At 41.5% G+C, this 23,237-nt stretch overlaps 2 protein-coding genes across 8 annotated transcripts in view; both read left to right on the top strand.

Moving 5' to 3' along the window:
* The window catches only part of ahnak (AHNAK nucleoprotein), a 33,101-nt gene extending 14,419 nt beyond the window's left edge, over window positions 1-18,682 (top strand). For all 4 annotated transcript variants that reach the window (XM_056769935.1, XM_056769934.1, XM_056769937.1 and 1 more), the window contains one exon: window positions 156-18,682. In XM_056769935.1, the coding sequence (XP_056625913.1) occupies window positions 156-17,675 (17,520 nt within the window). In that variant the 3' untranslated portion in view covers window positions 17,676-18,682. The remainder of the gene's footprint in view (window positions 1-155) is intronic.
* Window positions 18,683-18,966: 284 nt separating this feature from the next.
* klhl4 (kelch-like family member 4) overlaps window positions 18,967-23,237 on the top strand; it is a 31,045-nt gene continuing 26,774 nt past the window's right edge. For 2 of the 4 annotated variants that reach the window (XM_056769656.1, XM_056769655.1), the window contains exons 1-2: window positions 20,973-21,109; window positions 21,206-21,855. In XM_056769656.1, the coding sequence (XP_056625634.1) occupies window positions 21,437-21,855 (419 nt within the window). In that variant the 5' untranslated portion in view covers window positions 20,973-21,109; window positions 21,206-21,436. Of the gene's footprint in view, window positions 19,084-20,972; window positions 21,110-21,205; window positions 21,856-23,237 lie in introns of those variants that run through there. The other 2 variants (XM_056769657.1, XM_056769659.1) reach the window with 2 other exon arrangements.

The following is a 23,237-nucleotide window of genomic DNA, read 5'->3' as shown; positions in this document are numbered from 1 at the left end:
GTAAGTTGATCTAGGTGTTGATCTATGTGTTATGGACCATGACAATATGAAACTCTTTTAAGCTTAATATTTTCATTGAGTTTTGACAAATGTATATAAGAGCAAACATATTTCTGTAGTTTTTTTAATAGAAGCAATTTAAACTTTCACTATAGAGTGGAGATGATGAAGACTACAGGAGAATCTACACGAAGAAGATTAAACCCAGACTGAAGTCGGAAGATCTTGCTGAGGGTGTTGATGTGCGAACAGAACGTCATAGCAGCACAAGTAGTGATGGTTGCACCGTAACTACAGTTACACGACGAATAACTACCTACACTGTGGATGTGCCTGGGGGAACTGATGAGCAAACTTATTACTCAAGCCCTGAGTTCAAATTTCAGGTCTCTGACCATGAGCAGTTTGAAGGCGATTCTTCCCATATCAGATTACCACATGGCAGTGCACACGGAGGTATAGAAAAGGGAGAGATATCTCTTGGAGAACCACAGGTTACTGGTTCTTATATGAAGCACTTTAGTACTGGATCTGTCAAAACAACAAGCGAATTAGATGGGAGTGAGAGGGAAACTAGAATTAATGTATCAGACACTGGACTATTGGAGGGAAAAGTACAGGGACGTTCAAGTGTAGTAGGTGGAACTGAATTTGCTACAACACAGGGCCCTGTTTTGGACACTCATGTTTCAGGTTTTTCCCTTAGTGGTGGTAGAGGGGTCAGAAACATATCAGGAATGGGCAAAGATAATGCGTATGTTGCCCATAAAGATGAGTCTGATGATAAAACCAAATCGTCTAAATTTAGCATAGATATTCAACGACCCAAGATTAATATAAAACGTACTGAGGGTGAAATCAGTCAGAGTTCTGATGGTACCATGCATGGGTTAGAAGATAAGGTAAAACTACCAAAACTTGAATCTAGCAAATCCGTTCAATCAGTCCCCACCATGGAAACTAGTGGTGCATTCCAAAAATCCCATCTCAAATGGCAAACAACTGGTACAGCAGATGATTCCAGTCTGGAAGTAAATTTTAGCAATCAGAACCCCACAGATAATAGAGGTTTAGAAATAACTAGGAATCAGAATGTGTCACTTCCAAAGATTAAGGGTCAAACAGAGACAAAATCATTTGGAATGAAAGGCTTTAATTTAGAAGGGTCCAAAATGGACACCGATGTTTCACTGACTTGTATTAAAATGAAAACACCAAAAATAGACAATATTGCTGCAGATCTTGAAGTTCAAGGCCTGTCAGTCTCTGGCCCAAATCTTTCTTTGTCTGATGTGGAGGCCAATCTTAAAGGGCCAAACCTAAAAAGAGATGTCAATGTGTCCGTTTCAAATGTTGAAGGGGGTGTTACAGGACCACAAATTGAAATCGGTCAACATTCCTTTGGAATAAAGGGTGGCAAGATTGAGGGTCAAGATGTGAAAATGTCAACATTTGGTGTTGCAGCTAAGGGACCAGAGGTGAGCATTAAAGATTCAAAGTTTGATATTGAAGGACCTAATGGAAATATTAAAGGCCCTGAACTAAAGATGTCATCAATCTCTGGTCCAGAGATTTCTCCAGAGATTGCTGATATGGACATCAACTTTCAAGGGCCAAAACTGAAAACGCCCTCATTTGGAGTCAAAGGACCAAAATACGAGGGTCACAATGTTGATGTTAAAATTCCCAAGGCCAAAGTGGATATTAAAGCACCAGAAGTGGATATCAAGGGTCCAGAGCTTAACGTTGAGGGAACTGATGGAAAAGTCAAGAGCTCCAAATTCAAGATACCATCAGTTTCTGGTCCAAAGGTTTCTATGCCGGACATGGATATGAACCTTAAAGGGCCCAAGGTGAAAGGTGATGTTGATGTGTCGTTTCCAAAAGTTGAGGGAGATATCGCAGTACAAAAAGTTGAAATTGAAGGCCCAGACATTGAAGGTCCCGAGGGTGGTTTCAAGATGCCCAAGATAAAAATGCCCTCATTTGGACTCAAAGGGCAGAAAGTCGAAGGTCCCAAAGTTGATGTGAAAATACCCAAGGCCAATGTGGATATTAAAGCACCAGATGTTGATATCAAGGGTCCAGAGCTTGACCTTGAGGGACCTGAGGGAAAAATCAAAGGCCCCAAATTCAAGATGCCATCGATCTCTGGTCCCACAGTTTCTATGCCAGATATTGATTTCAACCTAAAAGGGCCCAAGCTGAAAGGTGAAGTTGATGTGTCAGTTCCAAAAGTTGAAGGAGATATCAAAGTTAAAAAAATTGAAGGAGATATTAAAGCAACAAAAGTTGAAATTGAATACCCAGAGATTGAAGGTCCTGAGGGTGGTTTCAAGATGCCAAAGATCAAAATGCCCTCGTTCGGACTCAAAGGGCCAAAAGTCGAAGGTCCAGATGTTGATGTGAAAATCCCCAAGGCTGAAGTGGATATTAAAGCACCATATGTGGATATCAAGGGTCCAGAGCTTGACATTGAGGGACCTGAGGGAAAAATCAAAGGCCCAAAATTCAAGATGCCATTGGTGTCTGGTTCAAAGATCTCTATGCCAGATGTAGACTTCAACCTTAAAGGACCCAAGCTGAAAGGTGAAGTTGATGTGTCAGTTCCAAAAGTTGAGGGAGATTTCAAAGCACCAAAAGTTGAAATTGAAGGCCCAGACATTGAAGGTCCTGATGGTGGTTTCAAGATGCCGAAGATCAAAATGCCCTCGTTCGGACTCAAAGGAGCAAAAGTTGAAGGTCCAGATGTTGATGTGAAAATCCCCAAGGCTGAAGTGGATATTAAAGCACCAGATGTGTATATCAAGGGTCCAGAGCTTGACATTGAGGGACCTGAGGGAAAAATCAAAGGCCCAAAATTCAAGATGCCATCAGTGTCTGGTCCAAAGATCTCTATGCCAGATGTAGATTTCAACCTTAAAGGGCCCAAACTGAAAGGTGATGTTGATGTGTCAGTTCCAAAAGTTAAGGGAGATATCAAAACACCAAAAGTTGAATTTGAAGGCCCAGACATGGAAGGTCCCGAGGGTGGTTTCAAGATGCCAAAAATCAAAATGCCTTCGTTTGGAGTAAAAGGGACAACATTTGAAGGTTCCGATGTTGATGTAAAAATCCCGAAGGCAGAAGTGGGTTTTAAATTGCCAGATGTTGATATCAAGGGTCCAGAGCTTAACATTGAGGGTCCTGAGGGAAAAATCAAGGGCCCCAAGTTCAAGATGCCATCGATGTCTGGTCCAAATATTTCTATGCCAGATGTAGACTTCAACCTTAAAGGGCCCAAACTGAAAGGTGATGTTGACGTGTCCGTTCCAAAAATTGAGGGAGATTTCAAAGCACCAAAAGTTGAAATTGAAGGTCCAGACATTGGAAGTCCTGAAGGTGGTTTCAAGATGCCAAAAATCAAAATGCCCTCTTTTGGAGTCAAAGGGCCAAAAGTTGAAGGTCCTGAGGTCGACCTGAAATTACCCAAGGCCGAAGTGGATATTAAAGCACCAGATGTGGATATCAAGGGTCCCGAGCTTGACATTGAGGGACCTGAGGGAAAAATCAAGGGCCCCAAATTCAAGATGCCATCGATGTCTGGTCCAAATATTTCTATGCCAGATGTAGACTTCAACCTTAAAGGGCCCAAACTGAAAGGTGATGTTGACATGTCCGTTCCAAAAATTGAAGGAGATTTCAAAGCACCAAAAGTTGAAATTGAAGGTCCAGACATTGGAAGTCCTGAAGGTGGTTTCAAGATGCCAAAAATCAAAATGCCCTCTTTTGGAGTCAAAGGGCCAAAAGTTGAAGTTCCTGAGGTCGACCTGAAATTACCCAAGGCCGAAGTGGATATTAAAGCACCAGATGTGGATATCAAGGGTCCCGAGCTTGACATTGAGGGACCTGAGGGAAAAATCAAGGGCCCCAAATTCAAGATGCCATCGATGTCTGGTCCAAATATTTCTATGCCAGATGTAGACTTCAACCTTAAAGGGCCCAAACTGAAAGGTGATGTTGACGTGTCCGTTCCAAAAATTGAGGGAGATTTCAAAGCACCAAAAGTTGAAATTGAAGGTCCAGACATTGGAAGTCCTGAAGGTGGTTTCAAGATGCCAAAAATCAAAATGCCCTCTTTTGGAGTCAAAGGGCCAAAAGTTGAAGGTCCTGAGGTCGACCTGAAATTACCCAAGGCCGAAGTGGATATTAAAGCACCAGATGTGGATATCAAGGGTCCCGAGCTTGACATTGAGGGACCTGAGGGAAAAATCAAGGGCCCCAAATTCAAGATGCCATCGATGTCTGGTCCAAATATTTCTATGCCAGATGTAGACTTCAACCTTAAAGGGCCCAAACTGAAAGGTGATGTTGACGTGTCCGTTCCAAAAATTGAGGGAGATTTCAAAGCACCAAAAGTTGAAATTGAAGGTCCAGACATTGGAAGTCCTGAAGGTGGTTTCAAGATGCCAAAAATCAAAATGCCCTCTTTTGGAGTCAAAGGGCCAAAAGTTGAAGGTCCTGAGGTCGACCTGAAATTACCCAGGGCCGAAGTGGATATTAAAGCACCAGATGTGGATATCAAGGGTCCCGAGCTTGACATTGAGGGACCTGAGGGAAAAATCAAGGGCCCCAAATTCAAGATGCCATCGATGTCTGGTCCAAATATTTCTATGCCAGATGTAGACTTCAACCTTAAAGGGCCCAAACTGAAAGGTGATGTTGACGTGTCCGTTCCAAAAATTGAGGGAGATTTCAAAGCACCAAAAGTTGAAATTGAAGGTCCAGACATTGGAAGTCCTGAAGGTGGTTTCAAGATGCCAAAAATCAAAATGCCCTCTTTTGGAGTCAAAGGGCCAAAAGTTGAAGGTCCTGAGGTCGACCTGAAATTGCCCAGGGCCGAAGTGGATATTAAAGCACCAGATGTGGATATCAAGGGTCCCGAGCTTGACATTGAGGGACCTGAGGGAAAAATCAAGGGCCCCAAATTCAAGATGCCATCAATGTCGGGTCCAAAGATTTCTATGCCAGATGTAGATTTCAACCTTAAAGGGCCCAAACTGAAAGGTGATATTGACTTGTCCGGTCCAAAAATTGAGGGAGATTTGAAAGCACCAAAAGTTGAAATTGAAGGTCCAGACATTGGAAGTCCTGAAGGTGGTTTCAAGATGCCAAAGATCAAAATGCCCTCGTTTGGAGTCAAAGGGTCAAAAGTCGAAGGTCCCGATTTTGACCTGAACATACCCAAGGCCCAAGTGAATATTATTGCTCCAGATGTGGATATCAAGGCTCCAGAGCTTGACATTGAAGGACCTGAGGGAAAAATCAAGGGCTCCAAATTCAAGATGCCATCGATGTCTGGTCCAAAGATTTCTATGCCAGATGTAGACTTCAATCTTAAAGGGCCCAAACTGAAAGGTGATGTCGACGTGTCAGTTCCAAAAGTTGAAGGAGATATCAAAGCACCAAAAGTTGAAATTGAGGGCCCAGACATTGAAGGTCCTGAAGGTGGTTTCAAGATGCCAAAGTTCAAAATGCCCTCATTCGGACTCAAAAAAACAAAGTTTGAAGGTCCCGATGTTGATGTGAAAATCCCCAAGGCCGAACTGGATATTAAAGCACCAGATGTTGATATCAAGGGTCCAGAGCTTGACATGGAGGGACCTGAGGGAAAAATCAAAGGCCCAAAATTCAAGATGCCATCGATCTCTGGTCCCAAGATCTCTATGCCAGATGTAGACTTCAATCTTAAAGGGCCCAAACTGAAAGGTGATTTCGACGTGTCAGTTCCAAAAGTTGAAGGAGATTTCAAAGCACCAAAAGTTGAATTTGAAGGCCCAGACATTGAAGGACCTGAAGGTGGTTTCAAGATGCCAAAAATCAAAATGCCCTCGTTTGGAGGCAAAGGACCAAAAGTTGAAGTTCCTGAGGTCGACCTGAAATTACCCAAGGCCGAAGTGGATATTAAAGCACCAGATGTGGACATCAAGGGTCCAGAGTTTGACATTGAGGGACCTGAGGGAAAAATCAAGGGCCCAAAATTCAAGATGCCATCAATGTCTGGTCCAAAGATTTCTATGCCAGATGTAGACTTCAACCTTAAAGGGCCCAAACTGAAAGGTGATTTTGACGTGTCAGTTCCAAAAGTTGAAGGAGATTTCAAAGCACCAAAAGTTGAAATTGAAGGCCCAGACATTGAAGGTCCTGAAGGTGGTTTCAAGATGCCAAAAATCAAAATGCCCTCTTTTGGAGTCAAAGGGCAAAAATTTGAAGGTCCTGAGGTCGACCTGAAATTACCCAAGGCAGAAGTGGATATGAAAGCACCAGATGTGGACATCAAGGGTCCAGAGTTTGACATTGAGGGACCTGAGGGAAAAATCAAGGGCCCAAAATTCAAGATGCCATCAATGTCTGGTCCAAAGATTTCTATGCCAGATGTAGACTTCAACCTCAAAGGGCCCAAACTGAAAGGTGATGTTGATGTGTCAGTTCCAAAAGTTGAGGGAGATTTCAAAGCACCAAAAGTTGCAATTGAAGGCCCAGACATTGAAGGTCCTGAGGATGGTTTCAAGATGCCAAAGTTCAAAATGCCCTCATTCGGACTAAAAGGGCATAAATTCGAAAGTCCCGATATTGATGTGAAAATCCCCAAGGCCGAAGTGGATATTAAAGCACCAGAAGTGGATATCAAGGGTCCAGAGCTTGACATTGAGGGACCTGAGGGAAAAATCAAGGGCCCAAAATTCAAGATGCCATCGATGTCTGGTCCAAAGATTTCTATGCCAGATGTAGACTTCAACCTTAAAGGGCCTAAACTGAAAGGTGATTTTGACGTGTCAGTTCCAAAAGTTGAAGGAGATTTCAAAGCACCAAAAGTTGAAATTGAAGGCCCAGACATTGAAGGTCCTGAAGGTGGTTTCAAGATGCCAAAAATCAAAATGCCCTCTTTTGGAGTCAAAGGGCCAAAATTTGAAGGTCCTGAGGTCGACCTGAAATTACCCAAGGCCGAAGTGGATATTAAAGCACCAGATGTGGATATCAAGGCTCCCGAGCTTGACATTGAGGGACCTGAGGGAAAAATCAAGGGCCCCAAATTCAAGATGCCATCAATGTCGGGTCCAAAGATTTCTATGCCAGATGTAGACTTCAAACTTAAAGGGCCCAAACTTAAAGGTGACTTTGACGTGTCGGTTCCAAAAGTTGAAGGAGATATCAATGCACCAAAAGTTGAAATTGAAGGCCCAGACATTGAAGGTCCTGAGGGTGGTTTCAAGATGCCAAAGTTCAAAATGCCCTCATTCGGAGTCAAAGGGCAAAAATTTGAAGGTCCTGATGTTGATGTGAAAATCCCCAAGGCCGAAGTGAATATTAAAGCACCAGATGTGGATATCAAGGGTCCAGAGCTTGACATTGAAGGACCTGAGGGAAAAATCAAGGGCCCCAAATTTAAGATGCCATCAATGTCTGGTCCAAAGATTTCTATGCCAGATGTAGACTTCAACCTCAAAGGGCCCAGACTGAAAGGTGATGTTGACGTGTCAGTTCCAAAAGTTGAGGGAGATTTCAAAGCACCAAAAGTTTCAATTGAAGGCCCAGACATTGAAGGTCCTGAGGGTGGTTTCAAGATGCCAAAGTTCAAAATGCCCTCATTCGGACTAAAGGGCCATAAATTCGAAAGTCCCGATATTGATGTGAAAATCCCCAAGGCCGAAGTGGATATTAAAGCACCAGAAGTGGATATCAAGGGTCCAGAGCTTGACATTGAAGGACCTGAGGGAAAAATCAAGGGCCCAAAATTCAAGATGCCATCGATGTCTGGTCCAAAGTTTTCTATGCCAGATGTAGATTTCAACCTTAAAGGGCCCAAACTGAAAGGTGATGTTGACGTGTCAGTTCCAAAGGTTGAGGGAGATTTCAAAGCACCAAAAGTTGAAATTGAATGCCCAGACATTGAAGGTCCTGAAGGTGGTTTCAAGATGCCAAAGATCAAAATGCCCTCGTTTGGAGTCAAAGGTCCAAAAGTCGAAGGTCCTGAGGTCGACCTGAAATTACCCAAGGCCGAAGTTAATATTAATGCACCAGATGTGGATATCAAGGGTCCAGAGCTTGACATTGAGGGACCTGAGGGAAAAATCAAGAGCCCAAAATTCAAGATGCCATCGATGTCTGGTCCAAAGATTTCTATGCCAGATGTAGACTTCAACCTCAAAGGGCCCAAACTGAAAGGTGATTTTGATGTGTCAGTTCCAAAAGTTGAGGGAGATTTAAAAGCACCAAAAGTTGAAATTGAAGGCCCAGATATAGAAGGTCCTGAGGGTGGTTTCAAGATGCCAAAGTTCAAAATGCCCTCATTCGGACTAAAAGGGCATAAATTCGAAGGTCCCGATATTGATGTGAAAATCCCCAAGGCCGAAATGGATATTAAAGCACCAGAAGTGGATATCAAGGGTCCAGAGCTTGACATTGAGGGACCTGAGGGAAAAATCAAGGGCCCAAAATTCAAGATGCCATCGATGTCTGGTCCAAAGTTTTCTATGCCAGATGTAGATTTCAACCTTAAAGGGCCCAAACTGAAAGCTGATGTTGATGTGTCAGTTCCAAAAGTTGAGGGAGATTTCAAAGCACCAAAAGTTGAATTTGAAGGCCCAGACATTGAGGGTCCTGAAGGTGGTTTCAAGATGCCAAAGATCAAAATGCCCTCGTTTGGAGTCAAAGGTCCAAAAGTCGAAGGTCCTGAGGTCGACCTGAAATTACCCAAGGCCGAAGTGAATATTAATGCACCAGATATGGATATCAAGGGTCCAGAGCTTGACATTGAGGGACCTGAGGGAAAAATCAAGGGCCCAAAATTCAAGATGCCATCGATGTCTGGTCCAAAGATTTCTATGCCAGATGTAGACATCAACCTTAAAGGGCCCAAACTGAAAGGTGATGTTGATGTGTCAGTTCCAAAAGTTGAGGGAGATTTCAAATCACCAAAGGTTGAAATTGAAGGCCCAGACATTGAAGGTTCTGAGGGTGGTTTCAAGATGCCAAAGTTCAAAATGCCCTCATTTGGACTAAAAGGGCCAAAATTCGAAGGTCCCGATGTTGATGTGAAAGTCCCAAAGGCCGAAGTGGATATTAAAGCAGCTGAAGTGGATATCAAGGGTCCAGAGCTTGACATTGAGGGACCAGAGGGAAAAATCAAGGGCCCAAGATTCAAGATGCCATCGATGTCTGGTCCAAAGTTTTCTATGCCAGATGTAGATTTCAACCTTAAAGGGCCCAAACTGAAAGGTGATGTTGACGTGTCAGTTCCAAAAGTTGAGGGAGATTTCAAAGCACCAAAAGTTGAATTTGAAGGCCCAGACATTGAGGGTCCTGAAGGTGGTTTCAAGATGCCAAAGATCAAAATGCCCTCGTTTGGAGTCAAAGGTCCAAAAGTCGAAGGTCCTGAGGTCGACCTGAAATTACCCAAGGCCGAAGTGAATATTAATGCACAAGATATGGATATCAAGGGTCCAGAGCTTGACATTGAGGGACCTGAGGGAAAAATCAAGGGCCCAAAATTCAAGATGCCATCGATGTCTGGTCCAAAGATTTCTATGCCAGATGTAGACATCAACCTTAAAGGGCCCAAACTGAAAAGTGATGTTGATGTGTCACTTCCAAAAGTTGAGGGAGATTTCAAATCACCAAAGGTTGAAATTGAAGGCCCAGACATTGAAGGTTCTGAGGGTGGTTTCAAGATGCCAAAGTTCAAAATGCCCTCATTTGGACTAAAAGGGCCAAAATTCGAAGGTCCCGATGTTGATGTGAAAGTCCCAAAGGCCGAAGTGGATATTAAAGCACCTGAAGTGGATATCAAGGGTCCAGAGCTTGACATTGAGGGACCTGAGGGAAAAATCAAGGGCCCAAGATTCAAGATGCCATCGATGTCCGGTCCAAAGTTTTCTATGCCAGATGTAGATTTCAACCTTAAAGGGCACAAACTGAAAGGTGATGTTGACGTGCCAGTTCCAAAAGTTGAGGGAGATTTCAAAGCACCAAAAGTTGAAATTGAAGGCCCAGACATTGAAGGTCCTGAAGGAGGTTTCAAGATGCCAAAGTTCAAAATGCCCTCGTTTGGAGTCAAAGGGACAAAATTGGAAGGTCCAGATTTTGACCTGAAAATTCCCAAGGCCGAAGTGGATATTAATGCACCAGATGTGGATATCCAGGGTCCAGAGCTAGACTATGAGGGACCTGAGGGAAAAATCAGGGGCCCAAAATTCAAGATGCCATCGATCTCTGGTCCCAAGATTTCTATGCCAGATGTAGACTTCAACCTTAAAGGGCCCAAACTGAAAGGTGATGTTGATGTGTCAGTTCCAAAAGTTGAGGGAGATTTCAAAGCACCAAAGTTTGAAATTGAAGGCCAAGATATTGAAGGTCGCGAAGGTGGTTTCAAGATGCCAAAGATCACAATGCCCTCGTTTGGAGTCAAAGGGCCAAAATTCGAAGGTCCCGATGTTGACCTGAAAATACCCAAAGCTGAAGTGGATATTAAAGCACCAGATGTGGATATCAAGGGTCCAGAACTGGACTTTGAGGGACCTGAGGGGAAAATCAAGGGCCCAAAATTCAAGATGCCATCGATCTCTGGTCCCAGGATTTCCATGCCAGATGTAGATTTCAACCTTAAAGGGCCCAAACAGAAAGGTGATTTTGACGTGTCAGTTCCAAAAGTTGAGGGAAATTTCAAAGCACCAAAAGTTGAAATTGAAGGCCCAGACATTGAAGGTCCTGAAGGTGGTTTCAAGATGCCAAAGTTCAAAATGCCATCGTTTGGAGTCAAAGGGCCAAAATTTGAAGGTCCTGATGTTGACCTGAAAATACCCAAGGCTGAAATGGATATTAAAGCGCCAGATGTGAATATCACGGGTCCAGAGCTTGACTTTGAAGGACCTGAGGGAAAAATCAAGGGCCCAAAATTCAAGATGCCATCGATGTCTGGTCCAAAGATTTCTATGCCAGATGTTGACTTCAACCTTAAAGGGCCCAAACTGAAAGGTGATTTTGACGTGTCCGTTCCAAAAGTTGAAGGAGATATCAAAGCACCAAAAGTTGAAATTGAATGCCCAGACATTGAAGGTCCTGAAGGTGGTTTCAAGATGCCAAAGATCAAAATGCCCTCTTTTGGAGTCAAAGGGCCAAAATTTGAAGGTCCCGATGTTGACCTGAAAATACCCAAGGCTGAAATGGATATTAAATCACCAGATGTGAATATCAAGGGTCCAGAGCTTGACTTTGAAGGACCTGAGGGAAAAATCAAGGGCCCAAAATTCAAGATGCCATCGATGTCTGGTCCAAAGATCTCTATGCCAGATGTAGACTTCAACCTTAAAGGGCCCAAGCTTAAAGGTGATTTTGATATGTCAGTTCCAAAAGTTGAAGGAGATATCAAAGCAGCAAAAGTTGAAATTGAATGCCCAGACATTGAAGGTCCTGAAGGTGGTTTCAAGATGCCAAAGATCAAAATGCCCTCGTTTGGAGTCAAAGGGCCAAAATTTGAAGGTCCCGATGTTGACCTGAAAATACCCGTGGCTGAAATGGATATTAAAGCACCAGATGTGGACATCAAGGGTCCAGAGCTTGACATTGAAGGACCTGAGGGAAAAATCAAGGGCCCAAAATTCAAGATGCCATCGATGTCTGGTCCAAAGTTTTCTATGCCAGATGTAGATTTCAACCTTAAAGGGCCCAAGCTGAAAGGTGATTTTGATATGTCAGTTCCAAAAGTTGAGGGAGATATCAAAGCACCAAAAGTTAAAATTGAAGGCCCAGACATTGAAGGTCCTGACGGCGGTCTCAAGATGCCGAAGATCAAAATGCCCTCATTAGGAGGTCACGATTTTAATGTAAAAATCCCCAAGGCCGAATTGGACATTAATGCACCAGATTTGGATATCAAGGGTCCAAAGTTAGACATTGAGGGACCTGAGGGCAAAATCAAAGGCCCCAAATTCAAGATGCCATCAATCTCTGGTCCAAAGATTTCTATGCCAGACGTGGATTTGAAACTTAAAGGGCCCAATCTGAAAGGTGACGTTGATGTGTCTGTTCCAAATGTTGAAGGCTGTTATGTCCAATCGCCAAAGATAGACATAGAAGTCCCTAATGTAGATTTTGACATTCCAGAAGCAAGTGTGAAAAAATCAAAGTTCAAAATGCCGAAATTTGGATTTAAAGGGCCAAAGATTGATAGCCCTAATGTGGATGTCAAGCTTCCAAAAGGACCAAAAGCGATTGTTCAAGGTCCAGATGTTGATATCACAGCACCTAATATCAAAGCTAAAGGATCAAAATTTAAAATGGGATCAGTTTCAGCTCCAAAAATGTCATTACCTGATGTTGACTTAAACATAAAAGGTTCCAAAATGAAAGGTCAAGCTGGAGTCAGTATGGAGGGGGATCTCAGTGTACCAAAATTGGAAGTTGATTCTCCAAATGTTGATGTTAAAAGTCCAGATGGAGGTTTCAAGATGCCAAAGTTCAAAATGCCAAGATTTGGATTTAAGTCACCTAAAGGAGATATTGATGCAAGTCTACATGGCAGTGATATCAGTCTAAAAACACCAGACGTTGACATAAAAAGTCCTCATGTTGACATTGAGGGTCCTGAAATTGACGTCAAAACTCTCAATCTTGACATTGAAGGACATGAGGGAAAAATCAAGGGACCCAAGTTTAAAATGCCGTCGATGTCTGGTCCAAATATCTCCATGCCAGATCTCGATTTCAATCTTAAAGGTCCAAAAGTCAAGGGTGATGTGGATGTTTCAATGCCGAAGATTGAAGGAGAGCTCAAGACTCCAAAATTGGACATTGAAGGTCCTGATATTAATATTGAGGGCCCAGAAGGTGGTATCAAAATGCCGAAAATCAAAATGCCATCATTTGGACTCAAGGGTCCTAAATTGGAGGGTCCAGATATTGACATAAACCTGCCAAAAGCTGATGTAGAAATTAAAGGTCCTGAACTTGACATTGAAGGACCTGAGGGGAAAATCAAGGGACCCAAGTTTAAAATGCCGTCGATGTCTGGTCCAAAGATCTCCATGCCAGATCTAGACTTCAATCTTAAAGGTCCCAAAGTAAAGGGGGATGTGGATGTTTCGGTGCCGAAGATTGAAGGAGATCTCAAGACTCCAAAATTAGACATTGAGGGTCCTGATATTAATATTGAGGGCCCAGATGGTGGCATCAAAATGCCGAAAATCAAAATGCCTTCATTTGGACTCAAAGGTCCTAAATTGGAGGGTCCAGATATTGACATAAACCTGCCAAAAGCTGATGTTGACATTAAAGGTCCTGAAATTGACATTGAAGGACCGGATGGAAAAATCAAAGGACCCAAATTCAAAATGCCATCGATATCTGGTCCAAAGATCTCCATGCCAGATGTAGACTTCAATCTTAAAGGGCCCAAAGTCAAGGGTGATGTGAATGTTCCTGTCCCCAAGATTGAAGGAGAACTAAAGTCTCCGAAATTAGACATTGAAGGTCCTGATGTTAACATTGAGGGCCCAGAAGGTGGTCTGAAAATGCCAAAATTCAAAATGCCATCATTCGGACTAAAGGGTCCTAAAATGGAAGGTGCGGAGATTGATGTAAACCTGCCAAAAGCTGATGTTGACATTAAAGGTCCTGAAATTGACATTGAAGGGCCTGATGGAAAAATCAAAGGACCCAAATTCAAAATGCCATCGATCTCTGGTCCAAAGATCTCCATGCCAGATGTAGACTTCAATCTTAAAGGGCCCAAAGTCAAGGGTGATGTGAATGTCTCTGTGCCGAAAATTGAAGGAGAACTAAAGTCTCCAAAATTAGACATTGAATGTCCTGATGTTAACATTGAGGGCCCAGAAGGTGGTCTGAAGATGCCAAAATTCAAAATGCCATCATTCGGACTAAAGGGTCCTAAAATGGAAGGTCCAGAGATTGATGTAAACCTGCCAAAAGCTGATGTTGACATTAGAGGTCCTGAAATTGACATTGAAGGACCTGATGGAAAAATCAAAGGACCCAAATTCAAAATGCCCTCGATATCTGGTCCGAAGATCTCTATGCCAGATGTAGACTTCAATCTGAAAGGTCCCAAAGTCAAGGGTGGTGTGGATGTTTCTGTCCCGAAGATTGAAGGAGATCTAAAGGCTCCAAAATTAGACATTGAAGGTCCTGATGTTAATATTGAGGGCCCAGAAGGTGGTCTGAAGATGCCAAAATTCAAAATGCCATCATTCGGACTAAAGGGTCCTAAAATGGAAGGTCCAGAGATTGATGTAAACCTGCCAAAAGCTGACGTTGACATCAAAGGTCCTGAAATTGACATTGAAGGGCCTGATGGAAAAATCAAAGGACCCAAATTCAAAATGCCATCGATCTCTGGTCCAAAGATCTCCATGCCAGATGTAGACTTCAATCTTAAAGGGCCCAAAGTCAAGGGTGATGTGAATGTCTCTGTGCCGAAAATTGAAGGAGAACTAAAGTCTCCAAAATTAGACATTGAATGCCCTGATGTTAACATTGAAGGCCCAGAAGGTGGTCTGAAGATGCCAAAAATCAAAATGCCATCATTTGGACTAAAGGGTCCTAAAATGGAGGGTCCAGAGATTGACGTAAACCTGCCAAAAGCTGATGTTGACATTAAAGGTCCTGAATTTGACATTGAAGGACCTGATGGAAAAATCAAAGGACCCAAGTTTAAAATGCCATCGATATCTGGTCCAAACATCTCTATGCCAGATGTGGACTTCAATCTTAAAGGCCCCAAAATCAAGGGTGATGTGGATGTTTCTGTGCCGAAGATTGAAGGAGACCTCAAGTCTCCAAATTTAGACATTGAAAGTCCTGATGTTAATATCGAGGGTCCTAAAGGAGGTTTTAAGATGCCAAAAATGAAAATGCCTTCTTTTGGTTTCAAGGGACCTAAAGTGGAGGCTCCCGAGATTGATATGAATCTTCCAAAAGCTGATGTTGACATAAAAGGACCTGAAATTGATATAACATCTCCAGATGTTGGTATTGAAGGACCTAGTGGCAAAATCAAGGGACCCAAGTTTAACATGCCATCGATATCTGGTCCAAAGATCTCCATGCCAGATGTAGACTGGAATCTTAAAGGCCCCAAAGTCAAGGGTGATGTGGATGTATCTGTGCCAAAGATTGAAGGAGAACTAAAGGCTCCAAAACTAGACATTAAGGGTACTGATGTTAATATTGAAGGTCCTGATAGTGGTTTCAAGATGCCAAAAATTCAAATGCCATCATTTGGAATCAAAGGTCCTAAAATGGACGGTCCAAATATTGACGTAAACCTGCCTAAAGCTGATCTTGACATCAAAGGTCCTGAATTTGACATTAAAACTCCAGATCTTGACATTGAAGGACCTGAGGGAAAAATTAAGGGACCCAAGTTTAAAATGCCCTCGATATCTGGTCCGAAGATCTCTATGCCAGATGTAGACTTCAATCTGAAAGGTCCCAAAGTCAAGGGTGGTGTGGATGTTTCTGTCCCGAAGATTGAAGGAGATCTAAAGGCTCCAAAATTAGACATGGAGGGACCTGATGTTAATATTGAAGGTCCAGAAGGCGGTGTGAAGATGCCCAAAATCAAAATGCCGTCATTTGGATTCAAGGGTCCTAAAGTGGAGGGTCCAGAGATTGACGTAAACCTGCCAAAAGCTCATGTTGACATTAATGCTCCTGATTTTGACATCAAATCTCCAGATCTTGACATTGAAGGTCCTGAAGGAAAAATTAAGGGTCCCAAGTTTAAAATGCCGTCGATATCTGGTCCAAAGATCTCTATGCCAGATGTAGACTTCAATCTTAAAGGCCCCAAAGTCAAGGGTGATGTAGATGTTTCAATGCCAAAGATGGAAGGAGACCTAAAAACTCCAAATTTAGACATTGAAGGACCTAACGTTAATATGGAGGGCCCAGAAGGTGGTCTGAAGATGCCCAAAATCAAAATGCCATCCTTTGGACTCAAAGGTCCTAAAATGGAAGGTTCAGATATTGACTTAAACCTGCCAAAAGCTGATGTTGACATTAAAGGTCCTAAAATTGACATTAAGGGGCCAGAGGGTGGTTTAAAACTACAGTCTCTAAATGTTGACGTTTCTGACGTTAAAATGAAAGGTGGCAGCCCTGATGTCATCATAAGTGGATCAGATGCAAACATCAAACTGCCTAAAACAAAGAAACCAAAATTTTCTCTTGGTGGTAAAAGCCCGAAATTAGATGTAGGACTTCCTGATGCTGGTGGCAGTGTAGAAGGACCTGATATAAACTTAGATGTGAAAGGAAAGAAGGGTAAATTCAAAGTAGCAAAAGTAAAAGGAAAGTCAAAACCTTTCGATAGTGATGTGAAATCTGGAAATATTAAGCTGGAGACGAATGAAACAGACTTACAGTTGAAGCCAGCCAAAGTAAAAAAATCTCTTTTTGGAAAGCTGCATTTTCCTGATGTGGAATTTGACATAAAATCTCCGAAAGTTAAAGGAGCTGTTAAATCATCCGACGTTGATTTGCAATCACCAAACCTTAAAACTGATATTCAGGGTGTTGATATTCAGACCCCAGGTACTAGTTTGGAGAGCCCAGATTTGAAAACAAAAGGGGGCAAAATAAAAATGCCAAAAATTAGCACATCAGGAAAGAATGTTGACTTGAATGCACCATATGTAGGGGGATCCGGCATTAATGGAAAGGACAGTTTAAGGATTGATGTAGAAGGAAGAACACAGAATGTTGAGTTGGCAGTACCATCTGTAAATGTGCAAGGTGGTGATGTTAATGTTGGTTTAAATCTTTCTGAACAAAAGGCTGCAAAAGGCAGGATTGAAATGTCAGACTTTGATGTAAGTGGACAATCGGGAGAAATTTCAGGTGGGATGGAGTACCAAGAAGGACATGTAACCTTTCCCAAGATCAGAGTACCAAAGTTTGGTATTGCATTGCCTAAAGTAGAAGGAAAAGAGATGGGAGTAGGTGTAGGATCAGGAGAGTTGGCTGCTAGTGGTAATGTCAGTTCCCAGAGTCTGGAAATGGACACTAAAGATGTGAAGAGCAGTGGTGCAAAAATGAAAGTCAAAATGCCAAAGCTGTTTATGAAATCTAAATCTAAAGGTGGTAGTGCAGCTGATCTTAATGTTCAGGGAGAAGAAACTGATGTTGCCATCAAAGGTGGTGCAAAAGTGTCTAAGGAGATGAGTCTTAGTTCTGGGGAATTGGCAAGTGGCAGAATTGCAGTAGAAGGATTAAAAGTTTCACCAAAAAGTAAATCTGCATCGCTTGACCTCTTCAAAAAGTCACGGCATCGCTCTTCATCAATGAGTGATGAGGGAGGTTTAAGTTCCCCCGTTTCTACTGAAGGGCACTTACAGGCCGAGGGTGGCAACATTTCAGTTGACGTTGGAGAAACAAAGGTCAAAGGTAAAAAAGGAAAGATCAAGTTTGCTACAATTGGAGGTTTTGGCTCTAAAAGTAAAGGCTCATATGAAGTGACACTTGGAGGTGAAAGTGAGGCTAAGATTGGGGATGCTAGTGGTGGAGTTGCTCAGTCTTCAAAGAAATCCAGAATGTCGTCATCCTCTAGTACTGATAGTGGTTCAAAAGGTAGTTTTCGGTTACCAGAACTTGAAATAGCAGTTTCACCAAAGAAATGATCTTCATACACCTATCAATACAAAGAACATTCACACACATCAAGTATGTTTTCTAGACCGCTAATATAAATCTGTCTCATTTAAGCAATAGTGCACAGCTATACACTTCATTTGTTCCAAATGTTCTTTACAGGCATTGATATCTATTTCCAGCTTAACTGTAAATAAGAGAGATCTGTATTTTACCTTTTGTAGATAAGAAAAACAATCCAATTCCACCATGTGTGTAGTGAAATGAAAAGTCTGCATCTGATTTTGCTTTTCATCTGATAGCTTGTTATATTTTTGTACCTTTTGAAAGTTTTGGGAAATGGTTAAGTTTACTCTTACTGCTGTCTTTCTTAAACCTTTTCTGAGCACATGTATGCTAAACAAAAAACTTTTTTTACTTTGATATGAAAAGATTTTATAATGTTAAAGCTTCAATTAATATTCAGTGCTGTACCGCATATACTTATAGATAATTAATTTTAACAGTGACAGATCTATACCATTTTAAAAAGCACAATGACGTTTAAGGGATGTACAAACTGTAAATATACTTGGATTCATATGGGATGACATAACTTTTTCTCCCAAATAATACCACAGTTTGAATATTCTATTCTAATGGAATTTATACAGAGATTGTAATCTTCTAAAAGTATTTATATCTAAGATTCTTTCAAAAAACCTAAATTTAAATTGCACAATCAAAACCAGCTTGTGGCTGAATAAAACAGCAGCTTGCTATGATTTTAATTTTTCTAAGGTATTTATTCATAGTTATGTCTTCCACATTTCGAATCAAATCTCTCTCTTCCTCTCACGGAATATCCACCCTTTGAAATGTTGTGCTGCCATGTGGTGATATAACTACAAGAATGATAATGCCTGTAATGAAGACATATATATATATTGAATAAAATGTTCATTGCCATTGTAAATAATGGGACATTTTGGCTGCAAGTTTCTGCCTTTTTCCATGTCAATTGCAAAAATTTAAATAAAGTGTTTGATTACCAGTACATCAGTATGTGTCCTTTTACTGTACGCTAATGCACCTTTTGAACGTTTAAATTAATAAAAAAATTTGCACCAACATGAGTTCAATATTGTTTTTCAAACTCCGTTAATGTAACATGAGCTTTAAGCTTTCTATGAATATTTTGATTAGTCACCACTAGGAAAACAGGAGGTGGGTCTTCCTGTTCTAGTTTTTTCAACCAGTGCAGAGGAAGGAAATGATCAGGAAATTCCTTTGAGGGTGGAACGTGCATTTCATTCTGTATGCAAATGCAGTATTTTTTTACTTGAACTGGGATGAGGAAAGTGAAGGCTCAAGCTTTAGTTCAAAGTTTGAAGTCTAGGCAACTTATTATTGTCAAGGAATACAGAGAAACACCAGTGTTCTTGTTTTGTTTGAAAGGTAAGACAAACGTTCTTTTAAATTACAGTGCTATTGCCAGCAATTGACCATGTGAGTTAAGTTTAGATTTGAAATGAAGTTCTACCATCTACAGTTTTAAATGTGTCTGTTTGATTTACTGGTCAGTACTTTACTGGCAGGCTTGTCAAACTGGGATCAGATTAGATTTGCTTAATTAAACTGGTTTACAAAGCTTGGTTTTCATCCATTCGAGGTCTGTGTTGAATAAAATAGGCTTATTTGGCTAGACCACTCGAAACTTGTGGCTACATTTTGGAGATGGAAACTTTGTCCTATATAAAGGCATTTTTCAAAGTTGGTTGTTTCTGTATGTTTACAAAAATCGAAAACCGTAGTTTCCCAATAAATATAATCAGGACTTAGGATCAAATAAGGATCCCAGTAGGTTCGGTGTGTTTCTTTCTCAAATAGTATAATACAAATTGACATATGTAGTAAAGATAAATCACATAAGATGTTTATGCATATAAGTGAGAAATGTTGAAGGCAAATCAGCTAGACAATAAAATGAAAAAAATAAGAAACTTGATTCTAGATTGCATGTATGGATGGCTAACATGGTTTTGATGTCCATGCCCTTATGAAATGTAGTATTGTATTAATATTAAAGCCTTTAGAGTCCTGTATGCTTTATGAAACTATACCGCCTTTGGGATTAAACTGTGACTGATCGGTTGTATAATGTTCTAATAAATCGACAGCCAATCTTTAATTGCATGAGGGAATATAACTCATCAATGTTACCAGTCATTATGTGTAGATCCAAATTACATTAATTTGTGTATTCAAAGGGGATCCTACATATATGGCCTTTAACCCCTACTGTTCAAAGATTAGACATTTTTTAAATGTGCAGGATGGCTGTAATTACCACAGCCAGGGCGAGAGAATCAAAACAAAACAAAAAATATTTTACAAAAGCTCTTCTTTAAACAACTGAACACAATAAAATCCGAAAAATTAACCACCTTACCTTACTGGATACCATTAAGAATAACTCGATCCATATTTTCAAAACATTTAACTGAAGGCACCACAGATTAATAAATCATTGACTATTAGCAGTATATAAACAGCACGTCATTCCATACAGCTGCAGCATATTTTTATCTGCTTTTTATTCATCAAGAATCTGTAGGTTAAACAAAACCTCTCAAATGGGTAAAACAGGTTAACATGATCACCTTCCAGTGTACAAATTTATTATTATAATTGAGTTTTAAATGAATTTGTCATTTATATTACTAGAGGAAAACATTTTCTGATCTGGTTTTCATTGGTTGTTTTTTTTGAAAATCAAAAATAATGTGATCTGAAGCAATTTCACTATATGATACATGCAGTACACCAGATGTTAACCAAATGGGTTTGAATACACATCATGCATTTCATTTACACATTCTTTCATAAGTGGTGTTTTTTATATCATTGAATACAAAAAAGTCAGCTGCCTTACACTTTCCTGTATTTGTTAAATTGTCGCAAACACTTTTTAGGACAAGTGCTAAACCGGTATTAATGAAGTATATTTTATTTTAAAGACCAGTTTCATAGTCTCATGCACAGATGTTTATCTGAACATTTACCTACGCAACCAATAAACACAGGCTGATGTCAGCTGAAACAGTGATTCTGTCTGGTATTTTGTTGATGTTCAATTGTCACTGTGGCTTGCGACAGACAGGGAAAGAATAATTTTTCTGCATGGTTTGCCTCATTGAGAAGCTGAGACTGGCTCCCTCGGGATCCCATCAGATGAGGGCACTCTGCGGCGTGTGCGAGGAGACATGTCTATGTGCATGCGTGAGAGAGAGAGAGCTAGAGAGAGAGAGGAAGAGCATGTGTGCACACATAAAGGAAAGGGGCAGAGTGTGAGAGCGATCGCAGATGATGCTGCTCGTTGGGGGAGATGGTGCTGGTTCTGGCTTTCCTTCCTGTGCTACAAGATTTCCCTCAGTAAGCGTTGACCTCAGCATCCTGTCCCTTCAACACCTCACCTTCTCGGGTAAGAGCTGTTCTTTATTTGCTGCTGGAAACACCAGGTTGCCATAAGCCTTCCTCATTTCTCTCTGTGCTGTGTATCTGTGTGCCGTATGTGTAGAGAGAGACAGAACGACAAAGAAGAGGGAACAGGGTGGTACGGGCAGAGGCTATCATGCATGTGCTGTAACTGAGGACAAGACACAGCCGGACAAGAGGAGAAACAAGAAAGAAGCTGCAGACGTTGTTCCTTTATTATCCAGAACCAGCAACAAAGACAAAAGCATCTAAAGCCGAGACTTGGCTTTTATCATTCCGATGTGCCAGTGGCATCACGTCGAGGGCGAATACAATGTCTGTTGCTGGAAAAAAGGAGTTTGACGTGAAGCAGATCCTCAGGCTCCGTTGGCGCTGGTTTAGTCACAGCACCCAGAACCCTGCTGGGAACGGTGGCTATATCCAACAGGAAGGTTTTGACCACCGGGGAACACCAGTCCGGCTGAAGGGTCACTCCCGGGACAGGGGAGGACTTCGCAAGAGCAACAGCCCCGCGCACAGCATTCTGGCTCCGAACCCAGGACCCACGCCAGTTTACGTCAGGCCGGGCAATCAATCATGGCACCAGCAAAACATCATCCAGAACCTCCACGCAAGCGAGGAGCTCCCGAAGAGCGACTCACCTTGCAGTGCCAGGAAAGAGGAGGCGAAGAGTAGCCATGAGGATGTGAAAAACAATCCAGATGGTCCCTCCGAGGAGGAAGCCACAGACAGGTAAAAAGCTGTGCGATGTGTGAAAAGGTGTAAGATACATGGAGCTTTTAGATGAAAATTCTCTTTTTGCCCACCGTGTAGTAATGAACAGACTGACTGAGGTGTTATATTGACGCAGAGTGGATTTGCATCAAGCTCCGGGGAATGTCGGGTTTGAGTGCAAGTACAGTATTTAACTGTCAATTCAGTCGAGTTCATTACATCCGTTAAATTCACTCCAAAATGACAGCGTGTTTTATTTTGCTTCTCAGTACTCGGGAGTGCAGCTTACACGTCGGTTAGGTCTTCAGAGAATATCATTTTTCAATCAACTCCACCGTTGCATCTGCAACCACAGCTCACCTGGGACTGCTTCATTCACATGGCATACGGGTTGTAGAAGCACAGCTCTCTGAAATACCCCCAGATAAATTATTCATCAGGCAGACATCTCGCAGAACACAGAGGAAAACATAGAGGCGCCTCGACATAGCTCACGATATAACATGTTCTGAAGCCGCGATGTGGCTCGCAGAGAAATCTCCCTTTATTTTAGCTCTCTGCATTTTCGTAACACTAAGCAGGAATATTTCACATCGTGTTAATGCACGTGTCACCTGTTATAAATGTTATGGAGAGAACACCATTACATCAGAGGCCATCGTCGCAAGGGCTATAAATTTGGCCTGGATGAATTATCTTTAGTGGGGATGATATTTACACGTCAGAGAATTTCATTTGCTTGCATAGATCGATGGAAATTTATGAGATTATAAAGATCTGCTAGGGCAGTTGCTTTCTATTCCAGTCTAAAGTGCAGCATCTCTAGGAGAGAAAGGCCTTGTATTTTATCCACTGAGTGGCTCTGTCTAATATAACAGGAAGTAAACATTTTCTCAGATAAGGAAGTGGCAAGACTAAAAGATGATGTCACAGGAGATCATCTTTTTCCTCTCTGGCTCCTCTCTAAGGAAATGTGTCCTTAAAATGAATGCATCTTAATGTCTGCCATTGTGTTAATCCTACTATGTATAGACATTTTAAAATGATGGTTCAAGGAAAAATAAAAATATTGTCTGGAACAAGGGAAGAAAGGGGAATGGGATATGTTTTTCTTAAAATCTTATTTTGCATCGCACAAATAGTGATTATACATCGTTTTTTACAACCCAGAATTGGGTCAAAAAGGGACTCAGATGTCGTGTTAATATAACTCAGAAAATGTTCATGTTTGACCCAAGAATGGGTTGAAATTATATTTTAGGTTAACACATCTCGCATAACTTAAATTACAACCCTTTTTGACCCCTGTGCTGGGTTGAAAACAACCCATTATTTTTATTGTATTTGGAAAAAAAACAAGGGTCAGTCGGATGACAGAAAAGAAATTGTATTTCTGAGGG

Source organism: Triplophysa dalaica, chromosome 16, assembly GCF_015846415.1.
Source record: "Triplophysa dalaica isolate WHDGS20190420 chromosome 16, ASM1584641v1, whole genome shotgun sequence".
Classification (NCBI taxonomy): Eukaryota; Metazoa; Chordata; class Actinopteri; order Cypriniformes; family Nemacheilidae; genus Triplophysa; species Triplophysa dalaica.
Note: the sequence above shows the minus strand (reverse complement) of the source record. Positions and strands in the feature narration are given on the sequence as shown.